An 18,143-nucleotide genomic window follows, 5' to 3' on the forward strand; every position below is an offset into this window, starting at 1 on the left:
CGTTAGCTTAGCAATCCATTATTTTATAATTCAAATTTTAACTATGCTCAATTGAATTGTGTTAAAATACATATATGCAATAAATGCAATGCAAAAAAAATTGGGTAATGAGCGAAGCAGATTATCTTGCGCTGTTGTAAAAGTTGTTCCCTGGATCAAACGTCCTATTTTAATTATGTAATTACTTTATATTTATTTCTAACAGGTGCAGCAGAGCACACGGGTATGGCTAGTTTTTACTAAGATGTTTCTCTTTGTGTGTATTTAATTTTTAAATTCTAAGTTTATACACATACATTATGTACATTATATACACCTTTTTCTCAGAAGTAATATTTTTGTCCGACGAAGTCTCTAGTATAAAAAATGTATAAAATAGAAATTTCACCCATTTCATCCCTGAAGAGTTGGCATACAGTTCACAGGAGTGTGCTTTTCAGAAATAAAATAACTCTATAGATCTCCAACTGTCGGAAATCAGACCCATGTTTATAGGAATTATTGTTATCACAGTAACTTAAGGGATCATCTCCTCAAGTTATGCCCCTGTATAAAAGGAGAGGAATCAATTTACTCTGGCGTGTGGTACACTCTGTCACGGAAACAATAGCTGAAGATTCTTAATTGAGGTAAAAAATTATGTCATCTCGACCACAGTGAGGTGGCAATATCTTACAACTTGCTCCTCACCAGAAGATAAGCCATTATTTCCATGTTACGTGCTACTACCACAAATCAAGCACCGCACCCTGTTAGTAAGCACCATCTACTGTGAAACCTACACAACCATCACCACCAAACCAACCCACAACACAAGCAAGCACAAACAACATGAACATTACCTTACCAGGTTTCACGCATAATTTTAAACCAAACTGTGTGGTGCAGATGAAGGATAGTAAAACTAACAACACAAGATTGTTCACCACCTTTAAGCTAGCCAACAGAAATACTTCATGGGAGTTCAGGAAGTATTTCTCACTGTGTAGCTCGCACTAAACCATGTAGATCTAAATGTTACTACTGTTTTATTTGAAAAGGAAGAGATTCTTCATTCTTGAGAAGAAAGAGTAAAATGAGTATACGTGAATACTAAATAAAATAACAGTTACGAAACTATCTAAACATAAACAATACCAAAGGAGAGAGAATAATGCATAATCACGACCTTGCAAAATATGTATTCTATTCTAAGTATCATTCTGCTTATTGAAATGTATCATCAAGTATATAAAAATGCACGTAAAGAACAAGATTAATACAAAACATGACCGGAAAACTTTCTGGAGAAGTGCTATTTAAAGAGATCGTATGCTACAGAATGAAAGACGCCTGAAATGAAAGTGGGTTATAAAGACATACAAGAGGTTATTTAGGAAGGAAGAAAAGGGAAAAAGAAAGGATGGAGGACGGTATTGAGACGAAGACAAGTCAGTCTTTTCGTCAGTCAATCAGTCAGTCAGCTGTCTAGTATATCAGTCAACCAGTTGGTCAATCAGTCAACTAGGCAGTCAGCTAGTCTATCAGTCAGCCAGTCGGTCAGTTACACAGCTAGTTTATCAGTTAGACATCCAGTCAGTAAGTCAGTCAGCTAGTAAGTCAGTCTATCAGTCAGCTAGTAAGTCAGTCTATCTGTCAACAAGCCAGTCAGAGAGTTAGTCATTCAGCCAGTCGATCAGTTAACGAGTCAACTGGTCAGCAAACAAATCTATCAGCTAGCTGCTCGAACAGTCAGCTAGTTGGTCAATCAGCTAGCCACTCAGCTATCCTAATAGTCAATTAGTCGATCAGTCAGCTTGTCGGTTAGTCAGCCACTAGACTATCAGCCAGTCAGCCATTAGTCTATCAGTCAGTCAGCCATTAGTCTATCGGTCAGTCAGCCACTAGTCTACCACCCAGTCAGCCACTAGTCTATTGGTCAGTCAGCAACTAGTCTATCAACCAGTCAGCCACTAGTCTATTGGTCAGTCAGCAACTAGTCTACCAACCAGTTAGCCAATAGTCTATCAACCAGTCACCCACTAATCTATCAGCAAGTCGGCCACTAGTCTATCGGTCAGTCAACTACTAGTCTACATGGTCAGTCAGCCACTAGTCTATTAATCAGTCAGCCAATAGTCTATTGGTCCGTCAGCCACTAGTCTATTGGTCAGTTAGTCACTAGTCTATCAACCAGTCAGCCACTGGTCTATTGGTCAGTCAGTCAGTCACTAATCTATTGGCCTGTCAGCCACTAGTCTATCAACCAGTCAGCCACTAGTCTATCGGCCAGTCAGCCACTAGTCTATTGGTCAGTCAGCCACTAGTCTATTGGTCAGTCAGCCATTAGTCTATTGGTCAGTCAGCCACTAATCTATTGGCCTGTCAGCCACTAGTCTATCGGCCAGACAGCCACTAGTCTATTGGTCAGTCAGCCACTAGTCTATTGGTCAGTCAGCCATTAGTCTATTGGTCAGTCAGCCACTAGTCTATTGGTCAGTCAGCCATTAGTCTATTGGTCAGTCAGCCATTAGTCTATTGGTCAGTCAGCCACTAATGTATTGGCCTGTCAGCCACTAGTCTATCGGCCAGACAGCCACTAGTCTATTGGTCAGTCAGCCACTGGTCTATTGGTCAGTCAGCCACTAGTCTATTGGTCAGTCAGTCACTAATCTATTGGCCTGTCAGCCACTAGTCTATCAACCAGTCAGCCACTAGTCTATTGGTCAGTCAGTCACTAATCTATTGGCCTGTCAGCCACTAGTCTATCGGCCAGACAGCCACTAGTCTATTGGTCAGTCAGCCACTAGTCTATTGGTCAGTCAGTCACTAATCTATTGACCTGTCAGCCACTAGTCTATCAACCAGTCAGCCACTAGTCTATCGGCCAGTCAGCCACTAGTCTATCAACCAGTCAGCCACTAGTCTATCGGCCAGTCAGCCACTAGTCTATTGATCAGTCAGCCATTAGTTTAACAGTCAACCAGTCTTATCAGTTAACTAGCTAGTGTACCAGTTAATCAACCAGTATATCAATCTGCTAGCTAGTCATCCAGCCAGCCAGATGTCAGTCAGGTAGTCGATTAACCAGTTAGTCAGTCAGTCGAGAAGTTTGTAAGTTGACCATCGATCAGCCAGTCAATTAGTCAGTCTGTTGGTCAGTCAGTCGATAAGCTTTATTTCACTCTTTTCAACATACAGATGCTCCAGAAATGGATCTGAAGCAGAAGGATTGTTTTTGCACAAGTTGATATACTTGCAGCTCTTCCCTATATTCAGCACCACACTTATGTCAAATGGTTGCAACCTGGTAAAGTAGAACAAGTGAGATAGGATGGAGCACTTACCCCACAGACTCTTGTGTGTCTGCGGGCCCTCCCAAGGGCCACATCCAACATGCCAAACTTGAAAATCTATGCATGTGTGTAAAGATTTATTCTCAGAGATATTCATATGTATGAGAGAGTTTCATTACAGCCTCAGCATTAAGATTATTAAGCATGTACACCATGCAGTTTTGTGCAAGTTGAAGACAAAGAATCTGTGATCTATGTGTAGTATTAGCAGTTATATGCCAGGTGTGTCTCTTTCAATGGTTCTTCACATAGTTAAAAGAGAAACAGTGCTGGTACTTCAGTATTTCTTTTTGTGTAACAAAACTATTCTACTGCATTGTATTCTGCCGAAGGTTGCAGACCTAGAGATGGGGATTTATAGGATTTTAAATTTTAAAATTTAATTTTTTACTAATTTTAGATTAGTATTTTGGGATATACTTATTTAAAACTTATAATTTTATATGATTTTACAAAAAACATTACGTTATGAATGAAAACAAAAGTAATACAAAATAAAACATTTAAAGCTGTAGGAGGTGATATCATACATAGCTACAACAATTACAAATTATGAACATTAATCACAAGTACAGGATAAACAAAACTTCACTATACCACTAAGCAACAATGTTCTATGAACAGGCCCACAAACACAAGAAACTTACAAACTGCACAAATATTTCGTTATCATTATAAGTTTCTGTCTGAGAGCCTTAGGGTTGCCAACTCTCACGTATTTCCTGGGATCTCCCGTATTTACCCCTAATTTTTAAGTCTCCCGGTTCCCTTATTATTCCTCTCCGTCCACACCTGTGGAGTAATGGTCAGCGCATCTGGCCGCGAAACCAGGTGGCCCGGGTTCGAATCCCGGTCGGGGAAAGTTACCTGGTTGAGGTTTTTTCCGGAGTTTTCCCTCAACCCAATACGAGCAAATGCTGGGTAACTTTCGGTGCTGGACCTCGGACTCATTTCACCGGCGTTATCACCTTCATTTCATTCAGACGCTAAATAACCTAGATGTTGATACAGCGTCGTAAAATAACCCAATAAAATAAAATAAAAATTCCTCTCCTCGAGCATTTTTCTCCCTTATTTTCGCATAATGTAAAAATTTTTATTCCAAACATTTGATTTTGCCGTGTATAATGATGATTTATATGATGAATTTTATTGTTCAAGAGATGCCTTAAAATGTGCAGTCTTTATAGAAAGTAATGCTTGCCATAAATGAGTCTTAGTGCTTACCCATTTAAAATCAAACAATGTTAATATTACACCACTTTTGTTCTAAGCATAAGAAGTAGTAATCCTCATACAAAAGAGTGTATTTCATCTCATGACCAATAATTGGACAGATGTTCGAAACAGGAGCACGACACATTTAACCAAATCAGAGCTGAAAATTGCAGTCGAATTCAACTATTACGCGATACAAAATCTGTTTCAAAATACTCTTAATTTAAACCCAGCTGCCGAAGAGTAGAATAAAGTTGCTTTCAGTAATTGAATCGAATAATTTGTCTATTTTCTATTTGAAATTTTGTCGATTCCTTAGTCTTCCGTATTTTCTTAAAAAAAAAGTTGGCAACCCTAGAGAGCCTACAGATAGAAAAATTGTCCCATAATGATATACTGAAGTTTTCTTTATTCTGTATTGTTAAATATACCTGTTCCTTTCAATTTCATACCGAATCTTGTAATCTGTCAGAAGAGCACAATTTTCAAAATTATTTATCAATTTTATTTCAGCTCAACCCTAATATAATGAAATAATATTGTAACTACCGGCATTTCAAAAGTGATCATTTGCATTTTAGCTGTAAGTAAGCAGCCTATACATTTATGGTCATTTGTTATTTTAAATGGTAAGACATTTTAAACTGTAGTATGATTTATATATAATGGGTCATTTTAGTTCAACATCAAAGCTACTTGTACACAATCAAATTTTCGTCAAATTCAACACTTCACAAGACTTTTCAAGACCTATTAATACTTCACAAGTTTTGTCAAATCACTTACCTATAAAACTTCAAAAGTATTTGATGTCTTGGAAGTAAATAAGAATACGTTCTAATTGATCGAAGACTTCACAATTCTCTCACAGAATTTACTAATGTGATTCGAAAATATTATGATGCCAAGAGCCGAGAAAAGTTTTTTGCAAGTTAATTGTACCCATATGTCATGGGTTCTGCGGAATACTACAATAAAATTAAAAATAACGGTAATTTGCTAAGAGACGTCATTGCACATAGACCACTTTTACACTAAATCTAACCTTAGTGTATACAACGTATACTAAAACCCTAACCTAACCTAACGTAACCTGTCACAGATTAAGGAAAAGGTTAGGTTAGGTTAGGTTAGTTTAGGGTTTTAGTATATCATGCAAACACAAATTTTAGGTTTAGTGTAAAAGTGGTCTATATGCAACGACGTCTCCTAGCAAATTACCAAAATAACATGTATGAGGAAAATACAAGGCAGATATGTCGAGTTAAGTACCAATATGTGTATTTTTTGAATGAAGAAAATTCTAACCTATATCTTAGATAAATACTATCCGTAAATATTTTATTTTAAACCAATATGCAGTCGTAATATTCTTCATTTTAGGATACTGTAAAGTTAAGTAAGACAAATATTGTTTTGTATAGTCTAGTTATGCTCTAAAGCATTTATTTACAAGATACTTATTTTACAATATTTGGTATGTAGACCTACATAAGTTACAATGAACTTGAAGCACATGTTTTAATGTGAAACAGTTTTTGACAAATCCTTTCAATATTGATCAATCCTTGACTAGTATTCTTGTAAAGTATTAAATTGGAAGAGAAAGTTGATCGTGTGCAAGTAGCTTAACATATTATGTCATGACTATTTATTTTGCCTTTATGTGATTTGTTACCTTCCACAGATTCATATTTCAATATTTGTTTAGCAATATTTTGACCTTGATGGCTATTTCATTTTATTGTTTTTACATTTATTGTTCCGATTATTACTTTCTTCACATTTTAGTTAAAAATCTGAAACTATTGTCTTACTTTTTTTTTTTTTTAAGTCCAACTTATATCCAACATACCAAATATGAAAAAGGCTAAAAAAAAAAAGCCTCATTCCTGTTTCGTGAATTCTAAGACAAGTCTTTCAGCCAATGTCAAATTCCATATGTACGATATTAAAGAACAGGCATTACCATTACCTCACAATTTTTTTTAACATTTCCCTCATCTTCTTCCTCAGAAATTTAAACATTTTTGCTCCACAATTGTCACAACTCAATATTTTAATTTAAATGCTCCTAATTTAGGAACTACTTAATGTTTCCATTCTCACCACCATATAAAACCTGGAAGAATTGCCTACTCTATTTCGTCGATAATGCTTAGCTAGTCAATGGTGTATTCCAAGAGTAATGGACTCATCAGAAGCAGTGATCTTTGTAGGCTTAGAGCGAAATGACTCTGAGAATGAAACTAGTTGTAATTACCAAATGTCGAATAAATTACATGCCCTGTTCACATAGAATCGCACCTATTTCAATTTGATACTGTAAAGACACTAACTAATGACTGTAGAATATTGCTATTGGGTCTATTTGATACAAAACCTCAGTAAGATTTGTGTCCCCATTGAAACAAGTCTATAAGTGCAACATCTGGTGAACGTGGAGGCCACCTCTAATCTGCTCAATAAAAGCATGGAGATTTTCAGAACCCTAAATATGAGCAATAATATTTGGATTTTCGCCGATTGCATCCAGAATATTTGTAGGAAACAAGTGCTTATTGATTTTGCCACCAGACTTGATTTCTTGCACTAACTGAATTGTACATTCATATAAGTGAGTATGATTGTGAAACACCTTGTGAATTATTGTGAAACGTGGCATTCATAGTTCTCTTGTTGCCTATTTTATGGACTTCCTTGGACTTCAAAAAATATTTGTCGAACTTACTCAACTAGCTCATTACCAGGCTTCGAGACTTTGGACCCGAAACAATAAGTTTACTGTGCATGCACTATAGGTTGTTGACTCGCTGCAGGTAGATAGAGATTTGTTGAGGTAACAATGTTGCTATTTAGAGTAGAGTACAGTAGTATGGGGAAACATACATATGTACATTCTGAAAGTAAATATACATTACACAATGACAATGTCAAAAGAATGTGAAAAGCATTTATTCACCTGTCTTTTATAAGCATTTGTGTTTAATTATACACAGTGTTAATGGTGGAAATAAGCATGTAGCAATTTAAAATTTTTCAATTATCCTATTGGTCGTCTTTAGGAAGTGCAGTTACAGTACCGAATTACAATGTACTACAAGATACATTTTCAGTGTCTCAAACGTAAATCTTTTTCGGTTATCTGCCAAACACAGTCTGTACTGTAGAAAGCTGTGCTCTACGTCACATGACGTGATAGGAGCAAAACGAAAAAACCTAACATCATTGCAGCCTCTAAGAGACTGTGCTTTATTCTCGGGTGACTCTATGTCCACTAATTTGCTGTTTATGTTACACAATGTTCCATATCCGTTATTTTTACATAAAACTTATTTCCACTTCTGTTTTACACGTTCAGTAACCGGTGTACTTGATGTCTCATTAATTCTCTGCATCATTTTCTAAATTAATTTGAGGGCTTCCGGCATCTCTTGCTCTGACTTTTCTAACCATGTAATAGTTTCAGACACAGTTTGAAAATAGGTTTGTATGAAAACCAAAATATTCGTCAGAACCTTCAAATCCAGAGCGTTTTTCTTTGCGTATTTGTTGGCATTTATTCTACAGTACCCCCACCCACTGTACGCTTTACCACTATACTCAGTACGCCGTTATGCAAATTTCCCACTGAACTGCTCTATTGGGTCCGAAGTCTCGAAGCCTGCTCATTACATACTCTCTGTTTTTCACCTGAACACTCCCCTCTTGATACTTCCAGTGGCACAGAATTTGTTGTCCCATGATTTGGTAGTGTTTTTATCAGCTGTAGCTATTTTTAATTTATCAGATACAGTTTACAGTCACAATGCTCGCATTTAGGGTTTTAAAAATCCTCACCCTTTTACTGAGCATATCAGAGATGGCCTCCATGCCATTGGATGTCACACTTCTTTTTTGGGAGCACAAAGTTTACCGAGTTTTCATATCAGATAAACCAAACAGCAATATTCTACAATCATTAGTGTCTTTATAGTGTCAAATTGAAATAGGCGAAGTTCTATGTGGACATGGTGTATTTCAACATAGGTACAAGTGAAAAATCTAAAATTTTCGTCACATGAATAATTTTACAAAAGTAATTTCTGAATTAATGCAAAGGCAAAAAAAGAAAAAAAAAGTAAAATCCCCCATCACTAGGGATATTCTATTCAATTTTTATAAAACTGAAGCTTTCCTGCGCCAAGCCAAGAGAATTTAAGCAGTTGTACTGCTTGATGAAGCTGGAGAGAGTGACCCCTGGGAAGCACAACCCTGTACTCACCAGGAAGCGAGCGAGGTGCTTGTCAGAAGACTCAGACATGCATCCAACGTGAATCATCAACTCACCGACATTCTCAGGACGGTGGCTCTGTATCACTTCAGCGAGCTCCAGGTTGCCTGCGATCACCGCCACCTGGTAGGGGGTCTGGTTGGCGTAGTTAAGAGCGTCGCGCTCACACCCCCGGAACAGGAGAAGGCGTGCGCAGGACTCCTGGCTGTTCACGGCACACACGTGGAGCGGGGTGTTGCCCGATGCGTTCCGCGCATTCATATCTGCTCCATAAAACAGCAGCTGTTCGAGATGCTGCACCAGGCCATTGCGACAGGCCTGATGCACCTCCTGCCAGCCCTGCAGGTCCTGCGCTCCAATGGCGGCTCGGTCGTGCAGGAGGCCCTCGCACAGCATCGGGTCTGTGCGACACGTCACAGCCAGGTACAGTGGAGTCAGTCCCTTTGCGTCCTTGTAGTTGGGCGACGCTCCCAGCTCCAGCAGTGTTGTGACGGCTTCCAAGTTGTTCCTTTCCACCGCGCGATGCATGGCTGTGGCCCCGTCTCGTGTGCGGTAGTCCAGCAGAGCCCCGCCATTTACCAGAGCTATGAGAACCTTCCCTGGCTTCTTGATGCCCGTAGCCAGGGTCAGTGGAGTCTCTGAAACAAGATACAGCCACAATCTTGTCAGTGAAAGAAATATGTAAACCAATGACAGGAATATAAGATACAAATAGAATAAATGTACTCAGAAAATGTTTATGTTTTGTATAGTGTCGTACATATAAAAACATCGGAACTACGAATCAGAGAAGGCAATGGAAGGGGAACCAGGAAATAAAAGAGTCCGAATGAAACGACAGGGGGTAGTAGTATGTTGGTGATGTGAACGCTTACATTTTGTGATGCAATAGCAATACTATTTACGTATTAAGGGGAGGCAGAGGTGAATATTTCAAAATCCACAAAATTTATCCGATTTGTTTGAAATTGATCATGAATACTAAGTATGTTATTAGTAATGGACATACTAAGTTTCAACTTTCTAAGTACAATAGTTCTGTAAATATTAATAATTTTATAAAACTTTATATCGTTTGATATAAAATGCTCCATGCACCATATTGTAAGAAATTTTCAATATTTCTTTTTGTTTATATGTTCAGAGAAGGTATATAAATAATGATAAGTACTAGTTTATTATGGGAATAATATAGTAATACAGTTATCTTGGTTTTAATTTCATACTTTTAAAGGGCATAAAATCAAAAACTAACATCGGAATATCAAAATAAAGATAATAAAAATGGAAAGAACCAAATTTTCATTTTTTTCTTCAGTTTTGTTCGAAAATTTCACCTCTGCCTCCCCTTAAGGGCACAAAATCAAAAACTAACATCGGAATGTCAAAATAAAGATAATAAAAATTTAAAAACCCAAATTTTCATTTTTTCTTCAGCTTTGTTGGAAAATTTCATCTCTGCCTCCCCTTAACAACAGGAATCCTATTTCATGGTGAATAAAAATTTTTAATTTCGGTATAAAAATTTGCTTAATTTCATTGTTATTCCGCACAAAAGAACTAAAATTTTGACTCTCGTAGTGCAAATACATTACTGTATATTCCTACAAAGTCTATAGGTCTGTAACATCAAGGGAATCAATGCAGTATGCTCAAGCCTCATACGAATGTGTATAATCACCATGACATCAGATGTTCCAAGACAAAACCGACCTGTCTAATATAGAAGGTCCGATATACTATGCTGCTGGCTTAATTAACAAATATATAGACTTCACCAGTTGCTGGTGATTGTTCTTGTATTAGGAAGTGAGAAGTTAAGCTATTAATTACAATTCGTACTATTAGTCCCATCACTCTTACTTCCGGCAGCCAATCAGGTTGCAGGTCGGCTACATTTAAACGTGTACGTCTTGTCATTCGCTGCTGATGACGTTATGCACTTCCTAAGGCTCGATAAATACTTAAAATAATCGCCCGCCATTTTTGTTCTTTCGTTGGCGCTTGCAGAAAGCACACGAGGACGTTATTTGCCACTCAGTTATTTGTTCAATTACAGTGCGTTTCATTTATTATCATAGGATCTACGATATGACCATTTTTAACGGTGCGGCAAATAGATTCCTCGTCTGGTAGCTCGGCAACGAAAGAACAAAAATGGCGAATGATACTACCTACCTAGACTTTATAGAGCCTTCACTTCCTAAGGCGTAAGCAAAGAGAAGGAGTCACGCCGGAAATAACAGCGACACGACTATAGATTAGAGAATTATTAAAACAATATTACTATACTTTAATTTTTGTAAGCTATGATATTACTAATGATTTTGGCATGAGTAATAATCTGGCAACTGGGATGCTTATCTGAGTGATGTTCATCATAATCAGCACTCACAGTCAAGAAGGTGATACACATTACCTCCGCTCGTCTTCTCCTGAGTAATGTAACTAATAACATCTTTACCAGTGGCGGCTCGTGAACTTGTGGATTGGGAGAGCTGCAGTAGATTTCTGTACATACAAATTTCACTTCTTGATACCATTACTAGTAAGTATAGGACAAAAATAAATGCACTACATATCGAAAAACCAAAACTTCCTGACTTAGTTGGGAGATGTCTGTGGGACCATTTGCTTATCCCTAAGAAAAACTAATACCATCGATTTCAGTCTGAATTTCAGATCGGCAGACACTCAACTTACAATCTACCAGTTCATTCTGAATTGTCTTAGAATAACCTTAAACAGTGGCATGTGCCAAATGATTTTTGAGAGGCTCGTTTAGATTACTCACGAACTGTAGCAACCCACGAAACACATCAGGGTTCTTCGAATCGTTTTTTCATCATGTCCCCTAAGGAGAAGTTCATATTGGCCACAAAATTTGATACAATCAATATTTTTTTTTAAATAATTTCAGGATTTTTTCTCACTTCTTGATTATGTTTGAGAATGTTTGTTCTGTTCGTTTCACTTAATTGCACAGCAGTATGAGTTGCGTAACATAGCCAATGAAACAACATTTTTCAGGTGAGACTGCGAAGATTCGTGCATTTTGCTTTTTAGGGGCAAATGTCCTAAATCTGTCACATCACTCCTAGTCCATGCAGCATCCACCGAAGAGGAGGCAAGGAAAACAAAATACAGATTTTTTTGTTCACATCCACGTAACCACAAATGCTTAGCGTAAATTTCATTGTTATATTTTCTTACATATATGCACTATTTCGGCTGGATGAAGCTTAAGTAAGATTTAAGTCGGGTAACGGACGACCCTTTAATTTCACTTCATTACATCAATATTCTCCGCAAGGGAAAGTTGAGAAAAATAAAATTAATATTCTGTAATTCACACACACTCATGCTTGCACATTTGCACTGGTTAAGTTACAGTATTAAGACGTCACACCAAAGCAACACTCAGATATACTGATGGTCAACAATTTTCTAAAACTGGAAAAGAAGTCTCTTTCGTATTTTACGTGCTATATCAAAAGGATTCTACTCGTGCAATCATTTTGAGTTAAGGCAAATATTAGGTTCTGCTGGAGGCTGGATATATACGTAATAATAAGGCAAAAGAGAATATTAATTTCGTTATATTAACTCGATAAGATTCTACAACAATAAGTGTGTGAAAAGGAAATAAAAATTTTGTCATGAACTTTCAAGGGAATACAGAATCCATTTGACGCAGCATTACAATAGCAGTGTGGGAGGAGAGGAAAGATCCCTTGTGGCCTGGCTCTGCAAGCCACTGCAGCGAGATGTGGGTTTTAAACAGCGGCAGTTTCCCTCTGCTTCCCTTCACCTCTCTACCCCCTGACCATGCAAGACACACTCTCTATGAGCTGACTACCCTACAGATCCCAGGACGACTTTGAATGCAGTGTCAATTCCAATACAGTCGACGGGCAAAAAGATTATGGATAAGATAATAGTACTCGTACATATTCCCGGCCAGATGAAATATAGAGCAATTTACGAATAAAAGCTATAACAATTCTTCTACAAATTAAAATAAATATTATTTTTATTTTCCTGCCAAAGCAGGGAGTGCTGCAGCTCCGCAGCTCTTATGGACGAGCCGCCCCTGTCTGTTACCAAGCTCATTCTCTAGAAATTGAAGTCAAATTCAATGTGGAATGAATATAGTTGTACAATATAAGACGAGAAGGAAACCATTTAAACACTGGAATACTTTCAAAGCAAATTAATAAAATACAGTCAAATTGAATGGCTAATATGTTAATGGAGCAAAGAAGTGAACGTGACAAAATGAACTTAGTGTGCAGGAAGTCGAAAAAAATCCTTTACAAATGATGTCTAGATAGAATGTCACGACATATGGGAATGAACGATTTTGCCCATGGGATTAGGAAGAGAGGATTCCAGGGTCGCAGCCAGACAGACTGACGACGTCGGACTCGATTTTACGTAAGTTCAGAACTATCGGATGCTTACATAACAGGCATCCATAATTTTCTGTAATCTAACCACAGTGGTGGTTTGTGAAATGTGTAACTATATGAGTTCGTAACCGGTACGAAAAATCTAACTATGGTGGTGTTTATGGTATTAATAAAGGTGGTGGTGAATATATCGAATTTGATCAAGTAGCTATCGGATGCTTGTGGTGAAATTTCATTCACTGGAGCATTGTTTCATCTCGCCACAAGGTTAATCTGATCCTTGGGATATTGTTTCATCTCGTCACCAATCTCACTTTCCTCTTTTTGAAACACTGTTGGAACTCGTCACTAAATTAACAACCTTATTCTTAGAATACTTTTGTACACTCATTACTACTGCATCATAACACAAAGTTTACCTGATCATTAGAACTTCTCATCTCGTCACCAACCTCACTTTCCTCTTTTTGAAATACTGTTGTAACTCATCACTAAATTAACATCCCTATTCTCAGAATACTTTTGTACACTCATTACTACTGCGTCATAACACTAAGTTTACCTGATCATTAGAACTTGTCATCTTGTCACCAATCTCACTTTCCTCTTTTTGAAACACTGTTGGAACTCGTCACTAAATTAACATCCTTATTCTTAGAATATTTTTGTACACTCATTACTACTGCGTCATAACACTAAGTTTACCTGATCGTTAGAACTTCTCATCTCGTCACCAATCTCACTTTCCTCTTTTTGAAATACTGTTGTAACTCATCACTAAATTAACATCTCTATTCTCAGAATACTTTTGTACACTCATTACTACTGCGTCATAACACTAAGTTTACCTGACCATCAGAACTTCTCATCTCGTCACCAATTTCACGTTCCTCTTTTCGAAACACTGTTGGATCTCGTCACTAAATTAACATCCTTATTCTTAGAATATTTTTGTACACTCATTACTACTGCATCATAACACTAAGTTTACCTGATCATTAGAACTTCTCATCTCGTCACCAATCTCACTTTCCTCTTTTTGAAACACTGTTGGATCTCGTCACTAAACTAGCATCCTAACTCTCCAAAAATACTCACCTCCTGTCTCTTGGCAATGAAAGTTAGGATCCAGTCCTTTCGAGCACATTTTGGTGATCTTCTCAACCTGACCGTTCGAAACATAGTCGAGCAGACGACGCAGGTTGGCTCTGGTGTGCAGAGCCTTCAGCTGCTTCTCATCCAAGTTAAGCATCTTGTACACGCGCCGCTTGTACTTGAGCTACAACAAACAAATTCACACCGTCATGTTCTGAACAACACACACTTTCGTACTGACCCAGCAGTCATTTTATGTTTCACTAATAATAGGTTAGCACGTAAGAAGATATGGGAGGTGCAAATCTCTTCTGACCATGTTCAAAAAAACTATCTTTATTCTTTCTTAGAACCAATGTATTACAGAGTTCATACTCATGATTATAGTGAAGTTCAACTTACGTAAGTCGATGGTTCTTTTTTTATTTTCGCATTACATGAACTACGTCCTGCGTCGTAACCTCCAGAACAGCGATATAAAAATCAGCACTGGTTCGAGTCCTCTTGGAGAAAGATATTATTATTATTATTATTATTATTATTATTATTATTATTATTGGGACGCGTGGCAGCGTCGTGAGGCGTAACGCTGCAAGCCGGAAGGTTGTGGGTTCGATTCCCGAAGAAATCATGGATTTCCTCCGATCTTTAATCCTTTCGGCAGCACTATAGAGCTGGAGTTTACTCAGTCTCTAACAGAAATTAATATCAGGCGCATTTCCTTGGGACAAGGACGGCAGGCACGTAGGACTGACATCCCTACCGTCATTAATGCCGATTTCTATAGAGGTTATAGTCTTAACCTCCCGCTACACTGTGGGCCTCTCTGTCCTATAATGGAGATGACTTCACCTTATTATTATCATTAGCAGTAACAATAGGAGCAGTGGTGGTAATAGCAATTATTGACAGTAGTGGTAGTAGTAGTGATAATTGTAGTCATAGCAGTGATAGTTGTTGTCATGATGGTGGCAGTAGTGATAGTGGTAGTAATACAATTAGTACTGGCAGTAGTAATACTAGTAGTAACTAGTACTGTCAGTAGAAATAGTAGTAGCAAGTAGTACTGGCAGCAGTAGTAGTGGTGGTGGTGGTGGTGGTGGTGGTGGTGGTGGTGGTGGTGGTGGTGGTGGTGGTGGTGGTGGTGGAAGTAGTGGCAGTTGTGTTTTGATTCTATAATATTAAGCAAACTCTGGTTGTTTTGATCATACAAGGTCCGGCAGAATGATCTCCCCGATTAGAAACATAAATAACGAGCAATATAGATCCTATTAAAAACTTTATTTTACCATCGTACAGAAGAATGTTTGCTATTTTGACATCACTAACACACTCGCCGTGGAGAGGTCGCTGATACAATTCTCGAAAGTTTTCTGGAGACCAATATGGAATGTTTTGTTTGTTGATGCAGCCCTACCAATGAAAATAAGCTTAGTCATTACTGAGCACAACAGCATCGCCTGGAACATTTTCCAATATGGTCTGCAAGCATCTTGGCGGTTGAGCCAGTCACGTTGCCGAAGTTCCTGAACCACCATAACTTTGTAGGGATGAAACTTGAGGTCTAGGTGTAAGATTCGTCTGACACTCCGATCAGATATTCCCAATACCAGAGCATATTCAATGGCTGAACGTCCTGAGGATGTGACAACGCCATAAGCTTACCACGGTAATTGCATGCCTCACTGCTGCGACATTCTCGGGAGCCCGAACGTCGCAACATCTACCGGACGACTTCTGTTTGAAAGTTGAACCTTTTCTGTAACATTTCTCACCCGTATCAGTAAGGTTTTCTTATCAGGAATTCTTTCGTTTTGACCTATTCTAAAATGGATACGAAATTACCACAGCGTTGCAATCACAGTCACCATTTTTTTAATGCTCAACAACAAAATGCACGATTTTCACCTGTCCACGCCATGATGGTAATTGAAATGGCATGGCTTGTGCTGCTCAAAGATATATGCCATTTAAAGGCAACTATCAACAAACCTGCATCAACAAACAAAACATTCCATATTGGTCTCAGAAAACCTTCGAGAATTGCATCAGCGACCTCTCCACGGCGAGCGTGTTAGTGATGTCAAAATAGCAAACATTCTTCTGTACGATGGTAAAATAAAATTTTTAATAGGATCTATGTTGCTCGTTATTTATGTTTCTAATCGGGGAGATCATTCTGCCGGTCCCTGTACATGAAAACACAATCCCACACTCTTACAATTGCACTCAATATCCCTCCTATTCACCTATTCATTCGATCTTTCTTCATGTCAGAAAGAAAAATTACTTACTAACTTATTACTTACGGCTTTTAAGGAACCTGCAGGTTCATTGCCGCCTTCACATAAGCCCGTCATCGGTCCCTATCCTGAGCAAGACCAATCCAGTCTCCACCATCATATCCCATCTCCCTCAAATCCATTTTAATATTATCCTCCCATCTACGTCTTGGCCTCCCTAAAGGTCTTATTCTCTCAGGCCTCCCAACTAACTCTCTATATGCATTTCTGGATTCGTCCATACGTGCTACATGCCCTGTCCATCTTAAACGTCTGGATTTAATGTTCCCAATTATGTTAGATGAAGAATAAAATGCATGCAGTTCTGTGTTATGTAACTTTCTCCATTCTCGTATAACTTCATCCCTCTTAGCCCCAAATATTTTCCTAAGCACCTTATTCTCAAACACCCTTAACCTCTGGTCCTCTCTCAAAGTGAGAATCCAAGTTTCACAACCATACAGAAGAACCGGTAATATAATTGTTTTATAAATTCTAACTTTCAGAATTTTTTGAGAGCAGGCTGGATGACAAAAGCTTCTCAACCGAATAATAACACGCATTTCTCATATTTATTCTGAGTTTAATTTCCTCCAGAGTAACATTTATATTTGTTACTGTTACTCTAAGATATTTGAATTTTTCCACCTATTCAAAGGATAAATTTCAATTTTTATATTTCCATTTGGTACAATATTCTGGTCACGAGACATAATTATACACTTTGTCTTTTCGGGATTTACTTCTAAATCTCTTTACTTGCTTCAAGTAAAATTCCTATGTTTTCCGTAATAGTTTGTGGATTTTCTCCTAAGATATTCACGTCATCCGCATAAACAAGAAGCTAATGTAATCCGTTCAATTCCAAACCCTCTCTGTTATCCTGGACTTTCCTAATGACATATTCTAGACCAAAGTTAAAAAGTAAAGGTAACAGTACATCTCAGCTGTACTGCTTCAGCCCGCAGTGAATAGGAAAAGCATCTGACAGAAACTGGCAGAAAGAAGAATTACACATAAAATAAGTAGATTAAAATATTATTACTTTATTTCTAAGTGCATTCCATTAAATTGCTTCTGCTAATGCTCAAAACATACAGGACTATGCACTATATTGTTTTATTTTTAATATAATACTTAATTTAACACTGAAGGGAATTTCTGAAGTGACTATTTTAGATAAATCAAGGCAATATATATTACAAACCTCCAGGTAACCAACAGGCCCATTGAACGGGTAGTCGCCGAGGCGGCGTTCCTCGTCAAGGAACTTGCCAGCTTTTCCATTGACAGGAGGGCAGAACAGGCCATAGTTAAAGCTCTCCTTCAGTTCCTGCAACACCAACCACACACGCGCGCTTACAATACGCACAGACACCAACTAAATTATCACTAGCAGCAGACATACCACAGAATTCATTTACTGCCAGGCAGCATGCGTTAAGTCTGTCGTCCAGACGTAGCACCTTAACACTGCTTCATTTCTTCGATAGCAATCACCAAACACCGAAAAAAAGCTATGATAAAA

At 37.9% G+C, this 18,143-nt stretch overlaps 1 protein-coding gene across 7 annotated transcripts in view; it reads right to left on the minus strand.

Annotated features, from left to right (window-relative positions):
• Prosap (prosap) overlaps positions 1-18,143 on the minus strand; it is a 427,686-nt gene that overhangs the window by 56,671 nt on the left and 352,872 nt on the right. For all 7 annotated transcript variants that reach the window (XM_069819212.1, XM_069819213.1, XM_069819216.1 and 4 more), the window contains 3 exons: positions 17,823-17,948; positions 14,337-14,517; positions 8,883-9,464 (listed from right to left, as the gene is read on the minus strand). In XM_069819212.1, the coding sequence (XP_069675313.1) occupies positions 8,883-9,464; positions 14,337-14,517; positions 17,823-17,948 (889 nt within the window). The remainder of the gene's footprint in view (positions 1-8,882; positions 9,465-14,336; positions 14,518-17,822; positions 17,949-18,143) is intronic.

Source organism: Periplaneta americana, chromosome 2, assembly GCF_040183065.1.
Source record: "Periplaneta americana isolate PAMFEO1 chromosome 2, P.americana_PAMFEO1_priV1, whole genome shotgun sequence".
NCBI lineage: Eukaryota > Metazoa > Arthropoda > Insecta > Blattodea > Blattidae > Periplaneta > Periplaneta americana.